This window comes from Stylophora pistillata, chromosome 2 (genome assembly GCF_964205215.1).
Source record: "Stylophora pistillata chromosome 2, jaStyPist1.2, whole genome shotgun sequence".
Taxonomy (NCBI): Eukaryota; Metazoa; Cnidaria; class Anthozoa; order Scleractinia; family Pocilloporidae; genus Stylophora; species Stylophora pistillata.
The window spans coordinates 9,177,537-9,199,700 of NC_142520.1; the positions used below are offsets into that span (position 1 = coordinate 9,177,537).

Consider the following 22,164-nt stretch of genomic DNA (forward strand, 5'->3'; position numbering starts at 1 on the left):
GAAAAGAAGCAGAATGGAAATCTTTATCCAACTACATCTCTTGATAACATACCTGAACTGAGAACTAGGGAGATTCGAAACATTGTATGTTATCTCAGCTTTATCCACGCGTCGATCGAAAAGACCCACAACTATAATGGAGTTAATTATTTTACAAGGATACTTGCCTTCCTTCCCAAGGAGAGCACTTTGGATGGTTGTGCTGTTTATTCCCGAGGACGTTTCCAGAATGCGCGACGGAACACTTGTCGCGACATGAGGGGAACTTTTCCCAGCCAGCTCGGCCAACATCGTCGCCAAATCCCGGTGACGAGAACTCTTTGCTTCACTACCTGACGTCGGGGGAGTCGGGAAATAACTTGCATTTCCTTTCGACCTACCAATATCTTTAAACGATATCAGATGATAAAGACCCCCAAGTTCTGACGTGTCATCGCTTATATCTTTGGAAGACATAGACGCCGACGCAATTTTTTTGACGGTGGCATTTGTGTCACTGGACACACTTGTGTTTTTTGATAATGAATGTGGGATTTCATATGGTTTTTTAGAGCGCAACTTCCTTGTCCTCGCTTTAGAAGGTGTTGGAAGAGAAGAATATTTCTTTTTGTAGGCATCCTTTCTATCAAGACTGAGTGAGCCTGAACCAGATTTTATTGTCCTGTGTGCTGTGTTGAGAGGAAAAAAAGAGATATGATTTGAAGAAACTTTGCATCACAGTTGGAAATCGTGGTCAGAGCATTTCGCACGCGTGGATGGATTTCGTTTATACTATTAGCAAAATTAGGGCAAAAGTAAGGAAGTAGGACAGCGATAGATTGATATTTAAAGACAATAGTAACTCGATATGACGATATTTCGTAAAAATTATTAAACTGCACCCTACCCTCGTCTTAAGGAAATGATGGAAAACAAAAACAATGATAATAGTAATAATAAATAGGAAAAAACAAAACAAAACAAAAAGGGAAGAAAAAAGAGAAAGAAATAAGAATTCATAGGCTGAAAATAAAGCAGTAAGGCATAAATTGGAATTTGAACAAGGCCATGGGCTGAATTTCTCTCCTGTGATACAATTTCAAAATTGCTCACGGCGTTTGCAGCGATGAAGAAATCTCAAAAGGTTACCTGTCAGGTCGCTTGCATTCTGAGAAGTCTATGCCAGACAGGAATACCGAGACAATTTCTAGGCGAGACTTATGAACACTTCCCTATCAAACCAAACATAAGTGTAGTCGACGTAATAGACATTTACATTCATAGCAAATTCCCTTAAGTCACCTTACAGCTGCCCGCGTCAAGTCAGCAGCGCTCACAAGACATTCCCACTCACTCCCACAGTTTTAGTTCACCTCTCATCACGGCTCACCTCTTAACCTTCAAAAATATTTTAAAAATGGCCGGTGCCCCATTCATTGTTTCTGACCTGAGGGATTCTATTGACTTTGACAAACAATCAGCACTGGTGGTAATTTGAGATGCAGTCCAGTGAAGCAAAGACAAGAGTGGTAAATAGCCCAGTGCCCAGAGCAGGTCTCTGGTGAGCTGACATTTGAGTCTTTCAAGAATCAATTCTTTACGTGTAAAGCTTGAAATATTAATTCCCATTACTCAACTCCAAACATTCCTTCTGTTGTAGGTTAAGAGAAGAAGGGAGTTTATCACGACAACATTTCATTGATGAATTAGGGGGAATGTGTTCTTCTCATCGCCTAGAGGGGCAACGTATTTTGAGATCAAACGAGGCGATAGAGATTGAAAAAAACAATATATCGATTTTGAAACGGGTTTGGGTAATTTGTGCAAATTTTTATCGACTAAAGTTTTCCTTCAAATATTCGAAAAAAAAAGGGCTTCTGTCTGGATAAGAACTGTTTCTTACTTAATCAGAACAACGGATCTGTTTGTAAATAGAACGACATTTACTGCGGAGTAAACGTCTCGAATATTCCAAACAAAATAATCAGTACACCAAAACACATTTTTACGATGTCTAAACCCCTTAGATATCACTTGCTCTCCTCTCTCACGCACTGTAATCTAACTAATACATTGTAAGCAACAAGGATATTATCGCCTTAAATAAGTGGGTGGTAATGTCCGAAATATTTTGAAGGCCACGAATTCTAATGTTTATATAGATCTTATTTCGCTTGTCAGCACCAGTTAAAAAGTAAACAAATGTGAAGAGAAATATCAGAACATGATACTTAAAGCATTTTACGGAGGAACACAAAATCCCACCGAATTCATCAAAGCGAGCGCGAACTGGAAAGTTCTATTACAACGGAATTTGGTGATGTCAGTAATAAAAGTTAAGCCTAAAATCATACGAACTACAAAAGTATTTTTCCTGTCTGAAGTCAATCGATAATTGGGCTGATGAAAGACTTACCTGTTCACCTTTGAACAAATTTTGTTTCTAAGAGCTACCCTTTTGATGTCTGAACTATGAACAAGTTTGAGGTCACTGACTTAGAATAGCTGTTCCCTATTAGAGCCTCGATCACAGAGCTAGGAACTGCGCATGTACGTGACGTCACCCCCGTGTGACTTCCTGGTTGAAAACAACTGCCAATATCTTAATACAACTGCCAGTACTTGTTTCCTTCAAGTACTGGCTGTCGTGTTGGGAAAGACCGGAGTCATGAGTGGAGATTAAAAAATTGCCAGACTTCTGCTTAAATAGCGCATGCTCCGCTGACAACGACAATCGACATTTTCTTGTTTTTTTTTTTGTTTTTTTTTTTTGGTACATTATTATTTTCACTCTACGAAATCGATCCAAAGCATAACGCAATACTTGCTAGGTTCGTCAAATTTGTGGAATGACAGCAAAACCTTCAAAGGTACATCTGAAGATACATATTCGATAACAAAAAAACAAAAAAGAAACAACGACAAAAACAACAAAACAAAACCACAACAAAATTATTTTACGAGAATAATCGTTTCTGCGATCGACAATTGTTCTGATGCCGTACAAATTAAGACTATTTTATCAATCAGACTACGAAAATAAGAAGGAAAAATGAAGAGACGAGTTTTCTTGATGTAGCTGAATAAGACGGTCTGTTCTCCTACCTTCAGCAATTCCTTGAGTCGGAACTTTCTGCACCATTGTGATAGTCACTGCACGTGATGTGACATGGATTAAATCTTCTGTTTTCACCTTAGCAAGAGGTGATTTCTTTAAAGAACGCGATGTGCCAGGAGTAGTTAGTTTTGACGCAGACAAGTTGCCCCCAACCACAAGGCTCGAACTCCTCAAAAGAGGCGATGCATGAGCCGACGATGCGTTTATCACCACAGTAGTAGTGGATATGCGTCTTCTTGAAGGGATAATATTTGAGCCTTTCTCTTTCAATTCTTTTCTTGCTGCACTGATACTGGAAGTTTGTACTTCTCTAAAATCACTTTTCGCCTGTCTAGTTCTGATCTTGTAAAGAGACGCTGTAGTATGTGACGTTGCAGCACGTGACGTTGTCGCACGGGACGTTGCAGCACGTGGCATAACCGCACGTGACGTTGCAGCTCGTGATATTGCAACAGGCGAGGTTGTGGCTCGGACTTTTGCAGCACGTGACGTTGTCGCACGGGACTTTGCAGCACGTGGCATAACCGCACGTGACGTTGCAGCTCGTGATATTGAAATAGGCGAGGTTGTGGCTCGGACTTCTGCAGCAAGCGACGTTGCACCACGTGCTGTCGTGGAGTCTCCTCCCTTGAATGCTTTGCGTGACACAGCTTTCCTACGATTGTGTGAAACACCTGTAGTAACCTCCGCTCTTGTTTCACTTCTTCCATCCTTTACGTACCAATGTGACATTTTTCGGACGGTATTGCCAACTAAGCTTATAGAATGACCGGGTTGCAACAACGTGTTTGCTTTACTCCTTCCATCTTTTGTTTTATCGGGAGACAGCATTGGCAATTTTTTTTCTTTCTCTGTTCTATCTGACACTGCACTAGTAGCTTTCGGTTCGCGTTCAGTTTTATACTTGTTGATAGGTCTTGCATCTGCTTCCACTCTATGGGCGACCCCTGTAGGATGACTCGCTTTCAATGAAGGCCCTAGACAGAAGAAAAAACAATATGTTAATTTTAACCAAGGAAAATTCTTGTGATGTGCTTCTCAAGCAAAGTGTAAGTGATAACTGTCAGAATGTAAGGAAACCTGAAACGAAATACAGTGGTGAAGAGGGGGGTGGGGGGGTTGTGGTAACTCGGAGGTAACTTGCGCGGGAATATTATCCCCTCTAGGGAGGTGTAGCAATACCCTTTATTCACTTACTGCAACAATTTTTAACTCCTTAGAACTAAAGGAAAATCCCAGGAGAGCTGACAAGCCCCTTCTAAGGGAATTCTCTATTCTGAGAGTTTCCAATTCTTATGTGCAATGTGCGCCGCATAGCATCGAAGTGGACTTACCACTGTTTGAAAAGCTGTGGGCACTGTGGATGTAAGAAAGTTGCAGTACGTATTTACTTTCTTTAGCCGGCTTCCATAGACACTGAGCTTCACTGTGGCAAAACACAGAAAAACACCGCTTTCCCGCCAAAAGTGCCACGTCGCACATAGGTGATTGACAACACATGTCTTGGCATGCGGCGATAGTGCCCAGGTCTCCATGGTCCACGAATTTTCCAGACTGATTACCATTTACTAATGTAGCGTTGAATATAATGGCACTTTTCTTGCAATTGACAGCGCCGGGTGGAGGCTGTGTGAAATCTGGAAAAAAAAGAAAGAAAAAAGAAACATTGAAATTCCCTAGAATTAGTTTATTAGGGCTTGATTAGCCTACAAATGGGTCAACATATCATAAACAGAATGCAAACTGAAACGAAAAGCACAAGTTTATCGAGAATGAGGCATCTTAATTCATTATTAACTACTAAATTAGTATCGCCTTACCAACTACCTTCTTATCCTTTTGCCCAGGGCCTTTGCAGGCTCTGGCTCAACTACTGCGGTACCTAACATTTCCAAAGCTAAAAAATTGAACTTGAGAGATTGCACGATAACCTCGTCTAGAAAAATCTTAAAATCAAGCAAGGCGGACTTTCATTCGATTTGAGTTTGGCTAACGCAAGAGTTTCAACAAAAAGCCGATCAGTGGCGATCTATGTTGCGTGTTAGACCTTCAGCACCGCCGTCTGTTGAGCCCGCGAGCAGACTCTAGTCTTTGGATTTCGCCTTATGGCACAGCGACCAATTTCACCACTGGCAACCCTTCATGGAAAAAGTCACTCATACCTCCTGATAATGACAGGTTCGGATCTAAACCAAGGACACCCTTTTTACTTATTCAGCCGAGTAAATACCAAGTCAAACGCACGGAGGGAGAAGCATTTCACGCTTCAAGATCCATATTGCACGCTACGAGCTTCATCGAAGCGATACCACTCAACGATTTATTCCGTGTTCACTGGCTACCCTAAGGGAGGTGGTTTTGACAGAAAATTGGTAATGGATTTGCACCCAGCCGAACGAATGGCAGTCTTAAAAAACTTACATAAAAAACTTGCGCGGGTAACAGAAATGGATTTTTCAAAACGGCGGGATGAATTCTCTGCCTTTGGACAAAAATATCTTCCTGTGGCATCCTTATAATACATCGTTTTCCCTCATAAAAAGATACGCTTTTTCTCTATTCTCTAAACTATTCGTATAAAAACGTAGTGGAGATAAGTTGATTGCATAACATCGAAGAGAAAAATACAAGTGAAGAGAAACGGATTCTGAGCTGAATGTGACGGCCTTGACGAGAATATGGTCACAAATCAAACGAGCAAATCAATCAAAAACAGTGTTTTCTGATGAAATGATGAAATAAACTTTAATGTTGGTTGTAAAGGCGAATGATGGCACCAGTTCGAAAAAATAAAACTTAAAAACTGTTTTCCGATAAATTAAAAAAGTAAAACGTTTTAGTTGCATTTTGCCATATCAGATTAGACAGAGGAAATGACAGTTGACAGAATCAATCAGAGTAAAAAATAAATGCAGCAATTAAAGTTACAAGCGCAAAATTGTCTGGAGTTTTGTTTTCGAGGTTTTCTCATTCCTCTAGTCTGAGATCATAAGTGGCACTTTCGCTGTGTCATTCGTGCATTTACGAAGAGAAAAATTGTAACAAAAAAAGCGTTCGCTGAAAAATTTAGCCACGATTTTGTCAAGAAAAAGTGTCCCGTGTAAAGAAAGAAATCTACCAAGTATTAATGAAACACCCGCTGCCTTACTAGGGACCTATTTGTTGAAATTATGGTTGGCTAAATCCGTTATAATCAAACCTGGCACTGCTAAGGGATCATGGGTGTCGAGTATTGCTTACTCGCTGGTCAATGAAAACCGTGTATTGAAAACAAAATAAAAGATGAGTGCAGATCAAGTTTAAGAATACCTTGCGCTGCAGTTGTAAAACCTGTTTTGTATTCAGAGCTTGAGTGAGCATCGTTTTTTCGCAGTCTCCGGCACGGTCGTTCACCACACGAACTAGGGTAACACTTATGGCGCGATAAGAAAGCATACTTGCACCATTTCAAACGGCAACAGCGCCTAATACAGCCATGGAAATTAGTAGTTGAGCTTAGCAAACGGTTGTAAGCAGGCAAGGGTCTGTCAACTTGGTATCTCGCTGATAAAAAGCCAAAGTTTATCTCTTTCCCGTCGCCTTCGCAAGTGAAAGTCGATTTGGAGTAGTCAAAACTTGTTAGGGTACCTGTGATGGAAAAATTACAGTTAGAAATGTTTAAGCCTCTTAAATCATACCCTATCATTCTACACAGAAATACGGAAAATACATACCAGCAATCTGCAGAAGACCAAAGAGGTAAAGCGCTAAAGTTGTTAAGGATTTTATGGTTCGAAGGTAATCAGCCGGCATGTCTTCATGGTCGTTTCTTTTCAGCGATCACCATCAGGTTAAGCGAAGTGAAAAATTCACTTTGCCAAGAATGACTGAAAATTTTTCGGAAATTCTTATTTGCAGATCCACTGTTGCGTCTAGATTTGCCGCCAAGATTTTTTTTTCGGAGTTAACAAGCGTAAAACCATCCGTCCAACTGTTGAATCGAAGATCAGTGTTTTTGCGGGGATTGCATTACGTCATGTAGAAAGAACAGGTCGCGCACGGTTTGGTTTCGATTCGGATCACGGACAAAATTAAAGATCAGATCACAAACCGAGAAAGGGCATTGAGTTAGCGGAAGCCTTAAAGAGGATATCGCAATCAATTGAGGTATCCAGCTGTTTATTGAAAGTAAAAAATTTAAGAAAGCATCAGTGATTAAGACGATTAAGCGCTCCATTTTGATTCTGACTTGAAATGTTTGTTTTCACAAGTAAGTCGCCAAAGTGTGACTTGTGACAGAGACTAATTATTCTCGGGTGAATCGAGTGCATGAAAAATTCATGCGAGCACAAGTCAAACTGTCAGTGATTTTGACAAGCTAACTTTTTCTCCTGAAACGATGCAGTTATATTCGGGAATGACATGTGTCCACTGCTAAATCAGTTCTATTAGCTCCCGGTAAACACGATTGGCCGGTAGAGCATTGCTTAGAATTACTACAACTGCCACGCTGGGAGAACCAAAACCTGCGGAAAGGATTTTCTTAGGAGAATCATCTGGAAATTAGGTCTTCATAACTTTCAATTCCGTCAAACACTGTATTACTGTTGCAATTGAGTGACCGTCAATTTGCTACCGCGCTCTAAATTTTGATTTACAAAGTAATTTATCGTGATCGCTCTTTGACGATGGAAAAAAAACAATGTAAAAAATTCGGCCTTTCTTTTTTCTTTTTTTTTTTTTACAAATTGAACACATGCTAAGGATTTCATCGATGGTAAACCGTTCCCAGTTTATTTTGACTGTTTGATTATTTTGTCACCTTCTCGTTACCGTGAGCCCCCAAGTTTCCCGGCTTAAACACAGTTACGGGTGATAAACAGAAAGTAGGAGAGGGTGGGGAATGGTACAGTGGTGAGAGGGGGTGGTGGTACAGTGCTACAGATTATTGCTCCCTCAGCTCCAATGATGTCCAGGTTCAGTTACAAAAGTGTAGCAAAAAAAAAAAAAAAAAAAAAACCCAATGACAAACAACTTTGACTCATTTTAGTTAATTATAAGCGAGTGTGAAAGAAAAAAAAATGATCTCATTAATCATAATACTAATTTCAACGGTAGTAATAATAATAATAATAATAACACTAGTTATAATAATTGTTTTTTTAATAATAATCTTTATTTAGCAATAATTTCCATAAAATCCTCTACAATACAAAATATTAACAGCGTAAAAACGATCCAAAATAACTCACTTTCGGCTCACATCTACTCCTTTTTTTTAATGTCAAAGTGTCTAGAAAACTATAAATAACGGAGCCAGATCTGAACAGATTCAAAGTCTAATAATCTGATGAGTAAAAGCATGTCTAAAACTATACAGAAAAGAGAAAGATGAATGGCAAATCTAGAGCCCTATATACAAGGCTGCTAAAAAGCATTAAACAATGTCAATGGCTCCCTCGGTTATAATAATAATAATAATAATAATAATAATAATAATTTTTACACAACTTGATTCTAAAGCTAAGCCTAAATACTACATGTGAAATCAATCTATAAATTCAATGAACAATGCTCAGAATCCATCTATAATAATTCTTTAAATAAGAATGAATGAAGCTTTCAAACCAAAATAATTCTTAATAATAACAATCATTTATAAGATCAAGGAAGCTAGAAGAGCGTTTCAGAATTTACATAATTTACATTCAAACATATTTACAATACACTCGATAAACCATGAAACTATATTTTACACATAAGAGAAAAAGATATAAAATAATAATAATAATAATAATAATGATGATGATGAGGATGATGATGGTGATGATGATGATTATTATTATCATTAGAATTATTATTATTATAATTATAATAAATAAGCATCCTGTTTTTAATTTAGCGGGTGTTGCCACCCGCCAAGACAATACGATTGCGATTTACTGTTAGCTGTGAGTTGCGTGTCAAGTCGAATTCCTTATAGCAGAGACAAATAATAGAAAATGCTTAAGAAGAGAAAATGCCAACGTGGCAAAGGTTAATGTCAGATCATGAGTTCGAAACAGCTGTTCCAAAGATCCAGCGAGATGGTCTTACAGTGTAATATTTTTTTACCGCTAAATCCCATTTCAATAATAACAACATCACCTTTTTATACTTCAAAATGTCAAATTACTGTGTCGAGAAAATAATTGCGACACTTCTGGAATATAAAGAGTACCGACATCTGAATAAAAAATTAATTTGTAAATCAAATCATTAGATCGAGAGCTGTTTGTGCAATTCGTAGCGGTACCTTACTCTTCAACGTTTATTTAATTACCTGTAATTCAATCTTTGCTGCAAAATCATTCAGCATCTTCCTTGTAGACGTATTTCATAACCAAGTGCTGATTTGAAAACAGGCTAATGATGTAAATTTACCAGGCGCATTATTTACATAACAAAGGCCTGGCTGCTCATTTACGCGCGTATCAACGCAATAAGTTTCCGAAGAAAAGCCGATGTAAACGGGGAGATCTACCTTCATAGATACATCTGATCATTACCGCCTTCCAAGAAAGTCTTCTTATTTTCTCCGTTCGGATCTAGTACAAATCAAAGGATGGCGGACAGTGACGAAATTACTGATTTGGTGCAAGAGTTCATGGCTGTAACTGGAGCTGAAGATATTACGGCAATGCGCTATCTACAACAGTCAAATTGGGATGTAGAGGTCAGTAGATATAGCACACCATTTCTTGCAGGTTTAGCACAGTTTTCGCAGATGCCGTTAAATATTTTCTTATCGCAAACTTCTCATTCAAACAAGAGAAGTACTCACTCCCCTATCCCCTTTGCTTATCCCCTCTCTACCCTGATATCAAAATTAATGCATGTTCTTTACATTCCACTGAGTTTGAATGATCTTCAATAATCACTGAGTGGACAGTAGCTAACATATATTGGTTGGACCTTTGTGTAGTTCAAACCCCCTAGGCCTAGGCCTTCAGTTGCAACAAAGCTGACATTATTTATTGATTGTTATTTTATTATTTGGTTTTTATAATAATTAATCATGTATTAAGCTTTGATAAACTACCTGTCTGACTTTCATTTGCTATTGGGTCAAACCCAACCATTAGTGTTTGTTTTTTATCATCCATTACTCTTGTGGTTTTTCTTATGTTGTCAGTCTCAATTCTTGAAAAGAACTTGATTATCAAAAAATTAATTTGCATGCTCATCAAATTCACACACTAATTCTTTTCCTCTTTTATTTTCCTTTTACTTCCAGCTAAATGAATAAAAAAGTCAACATCAGTTATTTTATAATATTTGTTCCCTCTTCCTATTATTTTTGAAAGTGTTGTTACATTATTAGGCCTTCAAGTTAGTTTAAACTAACTGAATTTTTTTGTGGTGGTGCTCTGAATCGCTGGCTAAAATTATTGTCTATGCTGCAGTTATTTTTTTCCAACCATTTTGACTGATAAAAATATCCCTTTCTTTGTATTTTGTTTATTATTACGGTAACCATAGCATGGAACAATGGGATTTGAATTTAAAATTGAATTTGTTTCCAAATTTTTAACCACTCGCAACAGGAATTAAGAAGTGAACCACAAGATTTACTAACACAATTTCCACTGACAATAGAACCACCATAAATATTATTATTCTTTGGCCCTTCATTGAATTGGTTTAAAATACAAAGTAGACGATGGTTAAATTGACAATTATCCTTGCAAAAGATTTAAGAATTTTCTTTCAACTTAAGACAAAAAAAAAAATAAAATCATTGCATTTTACTAATTGTTCATGATTTTGTATGTTGGTCAGGAACTACATTTTCTATCCTTTTTTTGCTGTAAATATCTTTTGAAGAGTGCAGGCAAAGTTTGATCGGTCTCTTTAATGGTTAATATATAAAATAGCTCTCTTTGCGATTAAGGATTAGCCATAAAAAATGTGGTTTGTTGATTGATGGTTATCACTGATATCTTATATGAAACAATAATTGGCAGCCCTTGTCCAAAATTCGAAGTTTGAGTTTCTAGGACTGTACTCTTTATCATCACCTCATCACCAGGGCTCGACACCAATGGTAGCCCACTAACCACAGACTAGTAGAAATTCAGTTTTGGCTAGTGGTTTCCAATTTCCACCAGCCAGTTTGGCTAGTAAACAAACTGAAATTGTCGTAACATCTAAGAACATCTAAGATGTCACTTAGGAGCCACTTGGCTAGTAAGTTGAAAAGTTAGTGTCCAGCCCTGATCACCCATCGAGGCAATTTCATAACAATAATAAAACTGTTTCACCACCAAGAGTAAATGCTTTAATTTCTCCTTAAAATGTCACTCCCAAATCACACATTAAGGTCACAAGAATAAAGGAAATGATCACCAACTAAAGAAGCTCTCAATTCTTCTTGTCAACACTCAATGAAATGCATAGAGAACAGTTAATTAGGGTTCAATGCTAACTTTTCAACTTACTAACCAAGTGGCTAGTGTTACAACAATTTCAGTTTGTTTACTAGCTAAACTAGTTTGTGGAAATCAAAAACCACCAGCCAAAACAGAATTTCTACTTGTCTGTGGCTAGTTGGCTACGGTTATTGTTGAGCCCAGAGTATGGAGAATATGCATACTTATGTTAGGGCATAGGGTTAAAATAAAAATGATGTGCAATCACACAATTATAATTATGTTGAATATTGCAGTCTGCGGTAAATACTTTTTTGGACTCTAATCTCACCAGTGGAAGACATGGTGACAGGGGAAACCCAATTATGGTAAGTTTTGTGTATAATGTGTCATTCGCATTTATTTATTTTTTTTCAGTTTGTTCCATATTATCTGTTCAACTGCTGTGTATCCATTAAGTAAAGACACTCACTCTTTTAATTTCTGTCTGCACTGTAGACTGTCATTATTCATCAATCAAGTACATTTTATTGATTTTACAATCATGTCACTTGGCATCCTCAGAGACCCAGGGGCTGTGGGTCGATCTCAAGTTAGGACATGAAGAGCCCCTGGGGACATTGTCTTACAAGACTAGTTCCAAACGGTCGCAGTCGTTCTGCCATCTGATTGGTGCCAGAAAATCTTTGTGTTTTTCTGCCCTATCAGAGTGAAGTGTGCTTTAGAGTCCTTTCGTGTGTTTTAACACGGACATATTCTAGTAGCTCACTTGTTCACTATGATTGTTTGGACCGTGCGACGGAGATTTGCTTGAGGTGAAAAGTTTCAGTCTAAGCACACAATGCAAGAAAAATCGATCAGATTGTCCGCGAAAATCTCACCGGAAATTATACTGAATACTTTCGCAGGTATCACTAGTACTAGAGAACGTGTTTTAAAGTTTGCGAGGTTTGTATACAACACGATGGTTGCAGTCATTGATATGTCGCTTTAAACGTTAAACGAGATTTAAGCTTAAATCTTTCTAGATTTTTTGCATAATTTGCTGTGACTGAAACTTTGCCAATCCCGTAAAGTTATTTCGTCGCGCGGGCCACGCAGGTATGTCGAGCAACTGGTACTTGCGCAATTTTCTGTGCGTGCCAAAATCTAATCTCATCTTCGCTTGAAAAAAAGAAAAGCTAAGCATAGAAACTTTTGCTTATTAGATGTGGGTAGATGACCGTGTACTACTAAGCTGACATTTGCAATAAAGCAAACCCGCCCTTTCCGTCCAATATTTCTTGGTCTTTGGTTTTGTTTTTCCCATTGAAAACAGCATCGGATCGATTCCCAATGATCAAAGGTATTTAACTTGGTCTTCAACAATCGACAGAAGAGGGGAAATGACAATGACCAAGGGACTAGAAGAGAATCCGTGGCCTTCCCAGCTCAAGAATTTCAACACTCTAGGCAGCAGTTAAAAGATTAAACTCTTACCAAACCCCTTCGGTAACTGCCCGAAAACATCTCTCCTTCCCTCGATGTTCTCGTTAATAAGTGTTTGTTCAGATTTTAATTAGCTAACCGGAAACACAGCTAAGCTTTCTCTTAGCACTTGCTGGAGGTCGTCCGCGAACTTAACGTTCTCTGCAACCTTTGCCGCATTGTAAACGACTTTACTACAAAGCGAAGATTAGAATTTGGCGCGCACAGAAAGCAGAAAGCTTCGTAGGCGAAAGCGCCATTGCTCGACATACCTGCGTGGCCCGTGCGACGAAATAACTTTACGGGATTGGCAAAGTTTCAGTCACAGCAAATTATGCAAAAAATCTAGAAAGATTTAAGCTTAAATCTCATTTAACGTTTAAAGCGACATATCAATGACTGCAACCATCGTGTTGTATACAAACCTCGCAAACTTTAAAACACGTTCTCTAGTACTAGTGATACCTGCGAAAGTATTCAGTATAATTTCCGGTAAGTTTTCGCGGACAATCTGATCGATTTCTCTTACATTGTGTGCTGAGACTGAAACACCTCAAGCAAATCTCCGTCGCACGGCCCAAACAAACATAGCGAGAAACTGAGCTACTAGTATATGTCCGTGTTAAAAGACACTAAAGGACTCTAAAGCACACTTCACTCTGATAGGGCAGAAAAACACAAAGATTTTCTGGCACCAATCAGATGGCAGAACGACTGCGACCGTTTGGAACTAGTCTTGCAAGACAATGTCCCCAGGGGCTCTTCATGCCCTAACTTGAAATCGACCCACGGCCCCTGGGTCTCCGAGGATGGTTACTTGGTTACAGTACTTTTACATTGTTCAGTAATCCTATAGTTGTATTTCTAATATTAGTGCAAGTACTTTAATTTATATTGTCCTCTATACACTACATCAACACTTAAAATATTTAGTGGTTTAGTTAATGAATATTTACCATAAGGAACTTCAATGTGACAAAATAATGAACAGTGGTTTAGTGCATGGACATGAGTTTTACTGGAAGTATGGTAAGCTTGCAGACAGCCCAAATAATCGTGCCTCCTTATTTCAGGTTTCTAATGATGGTGATGATGTTTCTCCTTCTGAAGATGGGTCGTTAAATAGGTGATCAGAATTTTTCTTTACAAGATGTGACATGCCTCTCTAGAAGCTCGTTTTCCCTAACTTTAGACTCTTCATTGTTTTAAGCACCAGGAACTTCCTTCCATTATAATCATAATTTTACTTTTTTTTTTTTTTTTTTTATTACTGTATTATTTCTACAGTGTGTAATTTTAATCCTCACCTCTTGACATATAAACAGTTTGTATTTCTTTAATATAGCAGAGCATACTAAAGTAAACAAATGTGTTAAAAAACAAAACAAGACAAAACAAAGAAACAGAAACATCATTTATTAATCATTTATGTTTTGGAGCTCCCAATGCATGTGCAGTGACATTTAAGCCTGTAAATTTATATGAACATTTCCAGATTGTCATTTTTTCCAAGAGAATGTATAACATTGACTTTAAATTTTGAGCAAATTTTACTATCTTCCTCTCTGATTGCAGTGTCTTTTCATGAAATAAAAGGAGAAGAACTTATGTTTGCTTAAACTTTTGGCACATCTACCAGCAAAAAATTGATAATGATCATGGATACAAGTCCATCCCAGCCCAAAAAGCACTGTTAAGTTAACAAATTCAGGTTGACGAAGTTGTACTTGAAGCCCTGACAATTAGATCTCTGATGTAGATGATTCTGTTTTTTTTTTTTTTTTTTCCTAATGGCAAACACTGATTATTTACAGTGCAGCTACTGCAGAAGAAACTAACCAAAACTTAACTGTTTTGTCATGGAATGTCGATGGCTTGGATGAGAGAAACATTTTGGAAAGAACACGGAAGGTGTGCAGTGTCATTAACTGCAGAAAACCAGATGTGGTATTCCTGCAAGAGGTTGTTCCACAAACTCTGCCCATATTTCAGTCCAAGTGCCCAGGGTAAGTTAGTTTAATTGTATTAGGCATGGTAAAGAGTTATTAGTTCATGTGCATGTGTTTGGTGGTTATAATATGTAGCTCAGTAATAATTTTAAATGCATTTGGTTGTCTTAGTCACACCCTGTTATCTTCAGTTGTGATCCTGCAGTCAGTTAAAGTATTTACCCTTTCCACCCTAACATCAGCATGTATATTCTCCATACTGTTCTCTATACATTTCCTTGGGTATTGACAAGGAGAATTTGTTTAACAATCAAGAGCTTGTGTAGTCATTGATCATTTCCTTTACTCTCACGACCTTAATGTGTGATTCAGGGGTGATATTGTAAGGAGAAATTAGATGCTAGTCACTCTTAGGAGTCAAACTCATTGTTATTATTACTAGTGGTGAGTATAGACTTGAGGTTGTGGCTGTTTGGACTGAGGGCAGCGAGGTTACGAGGTTTGCAAAAATGGACCATTTCTCTTGAGATTGCTGACCATCTTGATCTCCTTAGCACTAATATCAATGCTTAGCACTAATATCAACTCCTTTTTTTCCTATGCAGCTGCTTTTTGGGATGTCGCACAAAGCTCGCCTGTGAAGATGCAGGGGGAGAGGGGAAAGGCACGGTGTGACATCCCAAACAATGCTTGCTGAGGAAATGATGGTTCTGAGTGGGAAGGGGTGGGGAAAGTATAAAAATTTAATCACATTGGTCTAATACTTGGCGGTGAAACAGCTGGTCTTTTCAGGACTGCATGTATACCCTAACCAGTCTTCTAGAAATGATTGTTACCTGCTGATCTGCGATAGCTCTTTAAGTGTACGTATTATGGACACACAAAAAAGTTATGTTTCTTCAGGAATAATTTGATTGTACTGTTGTAATTTGTTTTTACTCCAAGGTATTTCTGCAAATATGGACCCACACATGCATACTTCAACATAATGCTTCTTAAGATGTCATCAATCAAAACCACAAGTGACCTTCAATGTACGCATTTTCAGTCGAGTAAAATGGGACGCCACTTACTCTGTCAGCCAGTCTTGTTCAAAAACAAGATTGTGCTGACTCTAATGACTTCACACCTTGAGAGCACAGCTCAGTGCAAAGCTGAACGAATGAGACAACTTGGGCAAGTTTTGACGTGCATGGCGGAGCAGGCTGCAAATGCTACTGTCATATTTGGAGGTGACACAAATCTGCGGGACAAAGAGGTGTCAGCCTTTGGAGGATTGCCAGGCGGCATAGTCGATGCATGGGAGGAAAGTGGGAGACCTGGAGATGCGCAGTACTCTTGGGATGTTAGATTAAATGACAATTTGAACTGGCCTTACCCCAACAAACCAAGAATAAGATTTGACAGGTTTTTCGTCAGGTCTGCCCAAGGCCAAAATGCACTGAAAGCAAATCAGTTTGAGTTAGTGGGAATGGAGAGGCTTTCTGGATGTCGTCGATTTCCCAGTGATCACTGGGGCATTTTGTGTGAGTTCTTACCTCACATAGATCAGAAGTAGTTTCTGTAAAAACTCTGGAAGCCACTTTCTTGCCGTTTTAGTCAAAATTCCCCCCATGAAATCTGAAATTAGGAAGTTTGCTCTTTGCTCATTGTATTCAAGAGCTGAAAGATCAGGAATTTACAGCAACAATACAAGGTCAATTATCCATAGAACAATGGAATTGAACTTCAGTAGACATTTTAGTTATTTACTAGTCCATCCAGTTACTACAAGGTTGATGTTTTATTCATAAATATGTCATTAATTGAAGTGTGAATTCTTCCTAACATAAACGCACAACCTACACCTATACTCTAGTAGCATTAAAGTAAATGAAAACATTAATCATCCAAGGCATAATTATAATATTGTTTTACATGAATAAATTAATTGATTGTTGCCTGTTGTGATTCCTAATCAAATAAATCAATACAATGGGACAAAATTATCGCTCAAGGTTTTGGTCACTACAAACCTTTCTTTTTTACCAACCATTTTTTGTGTACGTCAACAGAGATAATGAACATTTTTTAGTTCAGTGTGGTCTAAGCTAAAACAATTAATTTTTTCACCTCACTGTTGGTAAAAGTGGTGGATATTTACCTCCACATCTAAGAGCAACGGTTAAATATCACCTACAGAGGTCTATGAGTGCATTCTAAGCAACACCTTGTTAGCAAAGACATACTGGAGGCTATGCCCTCAATGTAGTAACAATTCTCAGCATGTACTGAAAACACTCAGTACACTCTTAACAGGAAGTGACAAACTTCCTCCATCATTCTGCCAGCTTACGCAATTTGTAGCCTTCTACTCTAAGGGAGCTGTGGCGTTATTACTGAAACTCCGCACTGGAGAAAAATACAGTGGCGGAAACTGGTTGTTTAAGTCGAACTGTGAGTCCACTGTTTGGCCAGTTGACCTGTTTATAAAGAGATGGACAAGACAGTTAACTTTACATGAATTAGATCTATTGCCATATAATTTGTTTTATAATTATCCAGAGCTTTTTCCATTCATTTGGCAGCTGACAGAATTGTTGTTACTCAGATTCTTTCTATTTTAACTTATCTACCACAATTGATTTCCCCAAATTAGGTTAGAACAAGGAGCTAAGATCTGAAGTCCCTTTAAGGTTGCACCTTTATTCCAAGATCAATCCATACATAAGAGGTTTAGTCATGCAGTCTCAAACAAACAATACATTTGAGATGTGATTAATTATTTTTCTCCCATGCCAGCTCATTGAATGTATTTTTTCTATGTATTTGCAACATTTAGACAGGCTAGCCTGGTTCAGCCTAAAGCTGGTTTAAATGAGGGCCTGTATGGATAACAACAAGGCCAGACTACAACACGGGGAGCTCTGTTCCCTCCTCTTTGCGATAAGTGTGAGTTCTTTAACGTCCCCTGCTAACCAGTAGAGAAAAGATGCAGGAGATAGGGCCTATGGTTCTTCGTCCTTGCCTGAGAAGACTGGATTGTCTAACCATTTGCAAATATCATAGCAAAGGCAGCAACTTCTCAGTTACTTTGAGACCTTAAATGTTGGTCTACTCTGGGGCTTTAACCCTTAACCTCCCGCATGGCAGTGCAGCGCTCTACAACACGCAGTATTTGACTTTCAAAAGAAAGACAAAAATTTAATAAGGGTTATAACAAACATGTAACTGGCATGTGGTGTAATGTGCCGTAAGAGAAAACCCCAACATAAGAGCCTGCTTGCACGCTGAACAAAATAGTGTTCTAACCAATTGAACTAACCACCTCCTGGTTAGCTCAATTGGTTAGAGTGCCGGATTGTGTTGTGTGGAAGTTTGAGGGTTCGAGCCCTGGCTGGACCCATACTCATGGTCTTAAAATAAGTGAGGAGAATTTGCTACCTTTCTATATTCAAGAAATGGATAGATATTCTAATCTTCTCGGATAAGGACGAATAAACCGTAGCCCCGTCTCCTGCAGGGTTAGGGGTAGGAAACGTTAATTTCCCATGCACGAGATTACTGTGTTGTGGATGTCCTCCCCTGGGGTGGGATGGGTGGGAATTGGCCCTGAAAAGCCCCCATGGGGAGTGGTCAACTTACCTATGATGTATGTATGTATGTATGTATGTAGTGGGAGGTCTAACAGGCAGCAGTAGACTTCCTGACAATGTACTATTATTGAGAACCCTACTAATCCACTCACAACATGCAACTTTTACATGAAACTTACCTGTATGTTGTATTGACACTGTAATGCAACCATGTAAGCTGATTATGGTGACGGCGTCCAACACTGTTGATTTGAAATTCCTTGGAATAACAATTTAAAGCAACAAGTCATGATCAGATTAATTCTAGAATTCTGTTCAATTTACTGTTCACAATTGTTTGCAGTTGTTGTTGTTTTTTTTCCCTTCGTCAAGAATTTAGTGGAAAAAATCAAACCCAGCTCAGCTCAAGCTTACCATGTGAAATACTTGTTTCAGGATGGGGGGTGGGGGCAGTCTCATTCGCCGACCTCTGGTTTGGTTGTAACTGTCAGAGGTAACTTTCTTGTTGATAATGATGATGACCTGCAATCAATATGGACATGCTTATGCACAGGCACACCACCAAAATCAATATGGACATGCTGATGCACAGGCACACCACCAAAATAAACATGTAACAAAAAAGCTACCTGTCAATGAGTGTATGGGTCTCACTCCCCATTTCTCTTGTTGAGCTCATGGACTGACGTGTGTCACGTTTGTCAGTTATCACTCTCATTTGATATCATTTATAGCAATGAACATTACGTGTCTTTGTTAAAAGAAACTGCACTTATATCCAAAAGACACAATACAACTGATTTGGGCAACAACTTCCTGAAGATTTGCTGTCATAACACTGCACAGACTCAAAAGTAAGGTATGTGGCCTCTTTAGAATAAAGAATTGCTCTGACTTGTTTCCCCCATAACTCATGAGCGCACAACAATATTTTTCACCTTTTCCTTTCAAATGGTGGATGCATCCAAACAAATACAGAAAATTGTTCATGTTGCAAAAACAAACGCACAAACCTTGTCTCCAGATAATCTGTAGTGGCCAACAGACACAGATGAGCTATTGCCATGCTTGAGTTTTAGCCGTGCAATGGCAGTGACTGGTTCATCTGCACTGGTGTAAATTAATACTGTCCCTGTCAAACAAAAGATAATAAAAACTTCCATAAGGCAGTTTTGGTTTTATCAGTCCTGGGTTGATAAATAAAAAAAATTAATGTGAATTGGCTACTAGAGAGAGTTTCAAAGCTGATGTTTCAAGCATTAGCCCTTCTTCAGAGCAAAAGAGAGAGATTGCCTCTAACAAAGGGCTAATGCTTGAAATAAAATTATCAGCTTTGAGCCCCTTTACAGTCATTATGGCCAATTTTACATTATTTTTTTTATCAACTCAGTTGAAATTCCAAAATTACCTTGTTAAACACCCCACCAATGCAGCACTACAGTTTCTTTAATTAGAAACTTACCCCCTTCATCAAAAAAATAATAATGTATGTCTGATGGAAAAAATATATAGTCATATTATACTGAACTGTACACCAATTTAATTGGTCATTAATACTTATTAATGATTAATAATTAATAATTAATAATTAATAATTATGTTGTATAATTTGGAGGACAACACATACATGACATCACCATTCACAACATTTATCTTTTTTTTTTTTAAACAGTAATAATTATAACAAATAGATTCCGCATTGCAAAGGGTCTGAACATTTTTAGATCACAGACAACATCAAAAATGATGTGCTCAGTAGTTTTAACATGCATGTTGTGCAGGGTTTTAAATGATCAAAACTCTGGCTAAAATGATTTCAAGTGTAAGTTGCTCACGGAGCTAATAAACACTATCATCAAACATACTTCTAACTGCAATTGTGTAAAATCATACAAGCCGTTGATTTGACTTTGATGATGGCTTCAACTGTGGTTGTTGAAGTGGAAGTCCTTCTCAGGACACCCAGGCTCCAACAATTAGACTAGCTTGTACTACTTTGTTCAAACTATTCTAATGTAAACTATGTAATATTGCTGAATCAAAATAATTCAAGGCTTACCATCAACATAAAACCTCATATAGCGATAGTACTGCACAACATGATAAGGACGATAACACAAATCCAGATTCTTTTCGCCTTCCCTAACATAAGAAGTCTTGCTTATGTAAACACCTTTTAGTATCAAAGGAAAAATAAAAAATAAAATTCCTTCAGGTCAGCTTATTTGTAAGGACAAGTCATGATGATGTTAATATGTAAATGATCACTGTAAGTGAGCTGCAATTTAGTCATTGCAGAAAAGAAGCCTGAGAAAGCTTCAGGCTTAAGAGCAAAAAAAAAAAAAAATACTAGTTGGGTGTTACAACCAGTCGTGATAAAGAAGTTCTTCATTCCAAATAATCTGATAGCAATTTTAACAACATTGCACGTCAAAACAGCATTTTCCTTTAACAAATCAATGGTGGTTAAAATATTGCAGACTCACAGTGAGGGCACAACCGAGTGAGTCTACAACAAAAATTTTGACAACTGTGATGACAAAATAATGTTATTGTCATGCTATTAACCACTGTGGATTAGTTTTTTACCCCAACATCTACGTCAAATCCAACCATTCTTTCAGTTAGCCACATGTTGACACAAGCAGTGATGTCTGTTGTCTGTACTCACATTGACAACAGCAAATTTGCCAATCAGATTACAACATTACTGCCAATTGTGATAAACTATTATAATAATTATTATTTAATTTGTCAGGTAAAAAACTCAAATCAGTAGTTACTGAGAAAAATTGTTTTAATTCTTGAATTTTCAAGAATTTCAACCCATTTCTGACCAATATAATTAGAAGTACCATTGGCAGTAAATTTTACTGGTTATAGCCTTGGGCTAAATAACATTAATTAATTTTTTTTTTAAATTGCTAGAAGGTCTTAAATGTAGCATTTGGCATACTGTAGTGCACAAAATTTTCTATCAAGCAATCCATACCAACAAACAGAAGATGTGGACGTTTGATATACATGAGTCTCCAAGAGCCATTCCACTGCACTGGAGTACCACAGTTTACACCCCAAACCCTACAGCACAAAGAGTCACTGTGAATTTAACATTACTCATCATTACAACCCATGTCCTTTGCAGGACTGTCACAATACCTCTAACCCTTAACACCCTAACATCAGTATATGCATATTACACGACTCGGGCAGTCAGAGGGCCAACAACTAAAATCAACCAATCAAAATGCTCTATTGTCGGTCGATATTCTATCAGTATTGGACCGGGCACTGTCCCAAATGGTCTCGAATGATACCGCACTTGTGTCCCTTTGAACTTCAGTCGTGTAATAAATCTCTTATTAACCAAGCTTGCTCGGGACCGTACTGGAGGAATATCGGCGCTCGGTCTTTTTTGGTACGGACCTTGCTGCGCTCGGTCTGTACTGTCAAGACCTCAGGCCGATATTCTCCCAGTACGGCCCTCGTGCTTGGTTAATAAGATCTATTTCTCCATACTGTTCTCTATACCAGGGCTGGGGGAATTATGCATTATTTTATGAGATTATGCACCATTTTTTTCTGTGATTATACACCAAATTTAGCAAATTATGCACAAATTATGCAAGTTGTGCAATATTAAAAGTATTGAATTTTACATTCTGTTTTAAATTTATATGTAAGTC

The 22,164-nt window shown here is 38.0% G+C and overlaps 3 protein-coding genes across 3 annotated transcripts in view; 1 reads left to right on the forward strand and 2 right to left on the reverse strand.

Annotated features, from left to right (window-relative positions):
* LOC111338937 (uncharacterized) overlaps positions 1-7,078 on the reverse strand; it is a 47,410-nt gene extending 40,332 nt beyond the window's left edge. Inside the window, exons 1-5 of the mRNA XM_088749237.1 lie at positions 6,811-7,078; positions 6,370-6,724; positions 4,396-4,793; positions 3,085-4,074; positions 53-668 (exon numbers count right to left, since the gene is read on the reverse strand). Coding sequence (XP_088605363.1) covers positions 53-668; positions 3,085-4,074; positions 4,396-4,793; positions 6,370-6,724; positions 6,811-6,889 — 2,438 coding nt within the window. The 5' untranslated portion in view covers positions 6,890-7,078. The remainder of the gene's footprint in view (positions 1-52; positions 669-3,084; positions 4,075-4,395; positions 4,794-6,369; positions 6,725-6,810) is intronic.
* Positions 7,079-9,520: 2,442 nt separating this feature from the next.
* On the forward strand, positions 9,521-16,842 carry LOC111338931 (tyrosyl-DNA phosphodiesterase 2). Its single transcript, XM_022945497.2, has 5 exons — positions 9,521-9,791; positions 11,784-11,855; positions 14,028-14,080; positions 14,769-14,960; positions 15,849-16,842. Exons 1-5 carry the CDS (start codon positions 9,681-9,683, stop codon positions 16,459-16,461), a joined length of 1,041 nt encoding a protein of 346 aa, XP_022801232.2. The 5' UTR covers positions 9,521-9,680; the 3' UTR covers positions 16,462-16,842.
* LOC111338934 (F-box only protein 9) overlaps positions 16,631-22,164 on the reverse strand; it is a 14,033-nt gene continuing 8,499 nt past the window's right edge. The window contains exons 9-14 of the mRNA XM_088750691.1: positions 21,471-21,559; positions 20,538-20,651; positions 19,492-19,610; positions 18,893-19,000; positions 18,658-18,737; positions 16,631-17,365 (exon numbers count right to left, since the gene is read on the reverse strand). Coding sequence (XP_088606817.1) covers positions 17,254-17,365; positions 18,658-18,737; positions 18,893-19,000; positions 19,492-19,610; positions 20,538-20,651; positions 21,471-21,559 — 622 coding nt within the window. The 3' untranslated portion in view covers positions 16,631-17,253. The remainder of the gene's footprint in view (positions 17,366-18,657; positions 18,738-18,892; positions 19,001-19,491; positions 19,611-20,537; positions 20,652-21,470; positions 21,560-22,164) is intronic.

What these genes read in the sequence shown, in the direction of transcription:
- LOC111338931 (XM_022945497.2), top strand. Translation starts at nt 9,681, where the DNA reads ATGGCGGACAGTGACGAAATTACTGATTTGGTGCAAGAGTTCATGGCT. An exon ending in ACAGGGGAAACCCAATTATG is followed by an intron (nt 11,856 to 14,027) that starts GTAAGTTTTGTG and finishes TCCTTATTTCAG; the next exon opens with GTTTCTAATGATGGTGATGA. An exon ending in GAAGATGGGTCGTTAAATAG is followed by an intron (nt 14,081 to 14,768) that starts GTGATCAGAATT and finishes GATTATTTACAG; the next exon opens with TGCAGCTACTGCAGAAGAAA.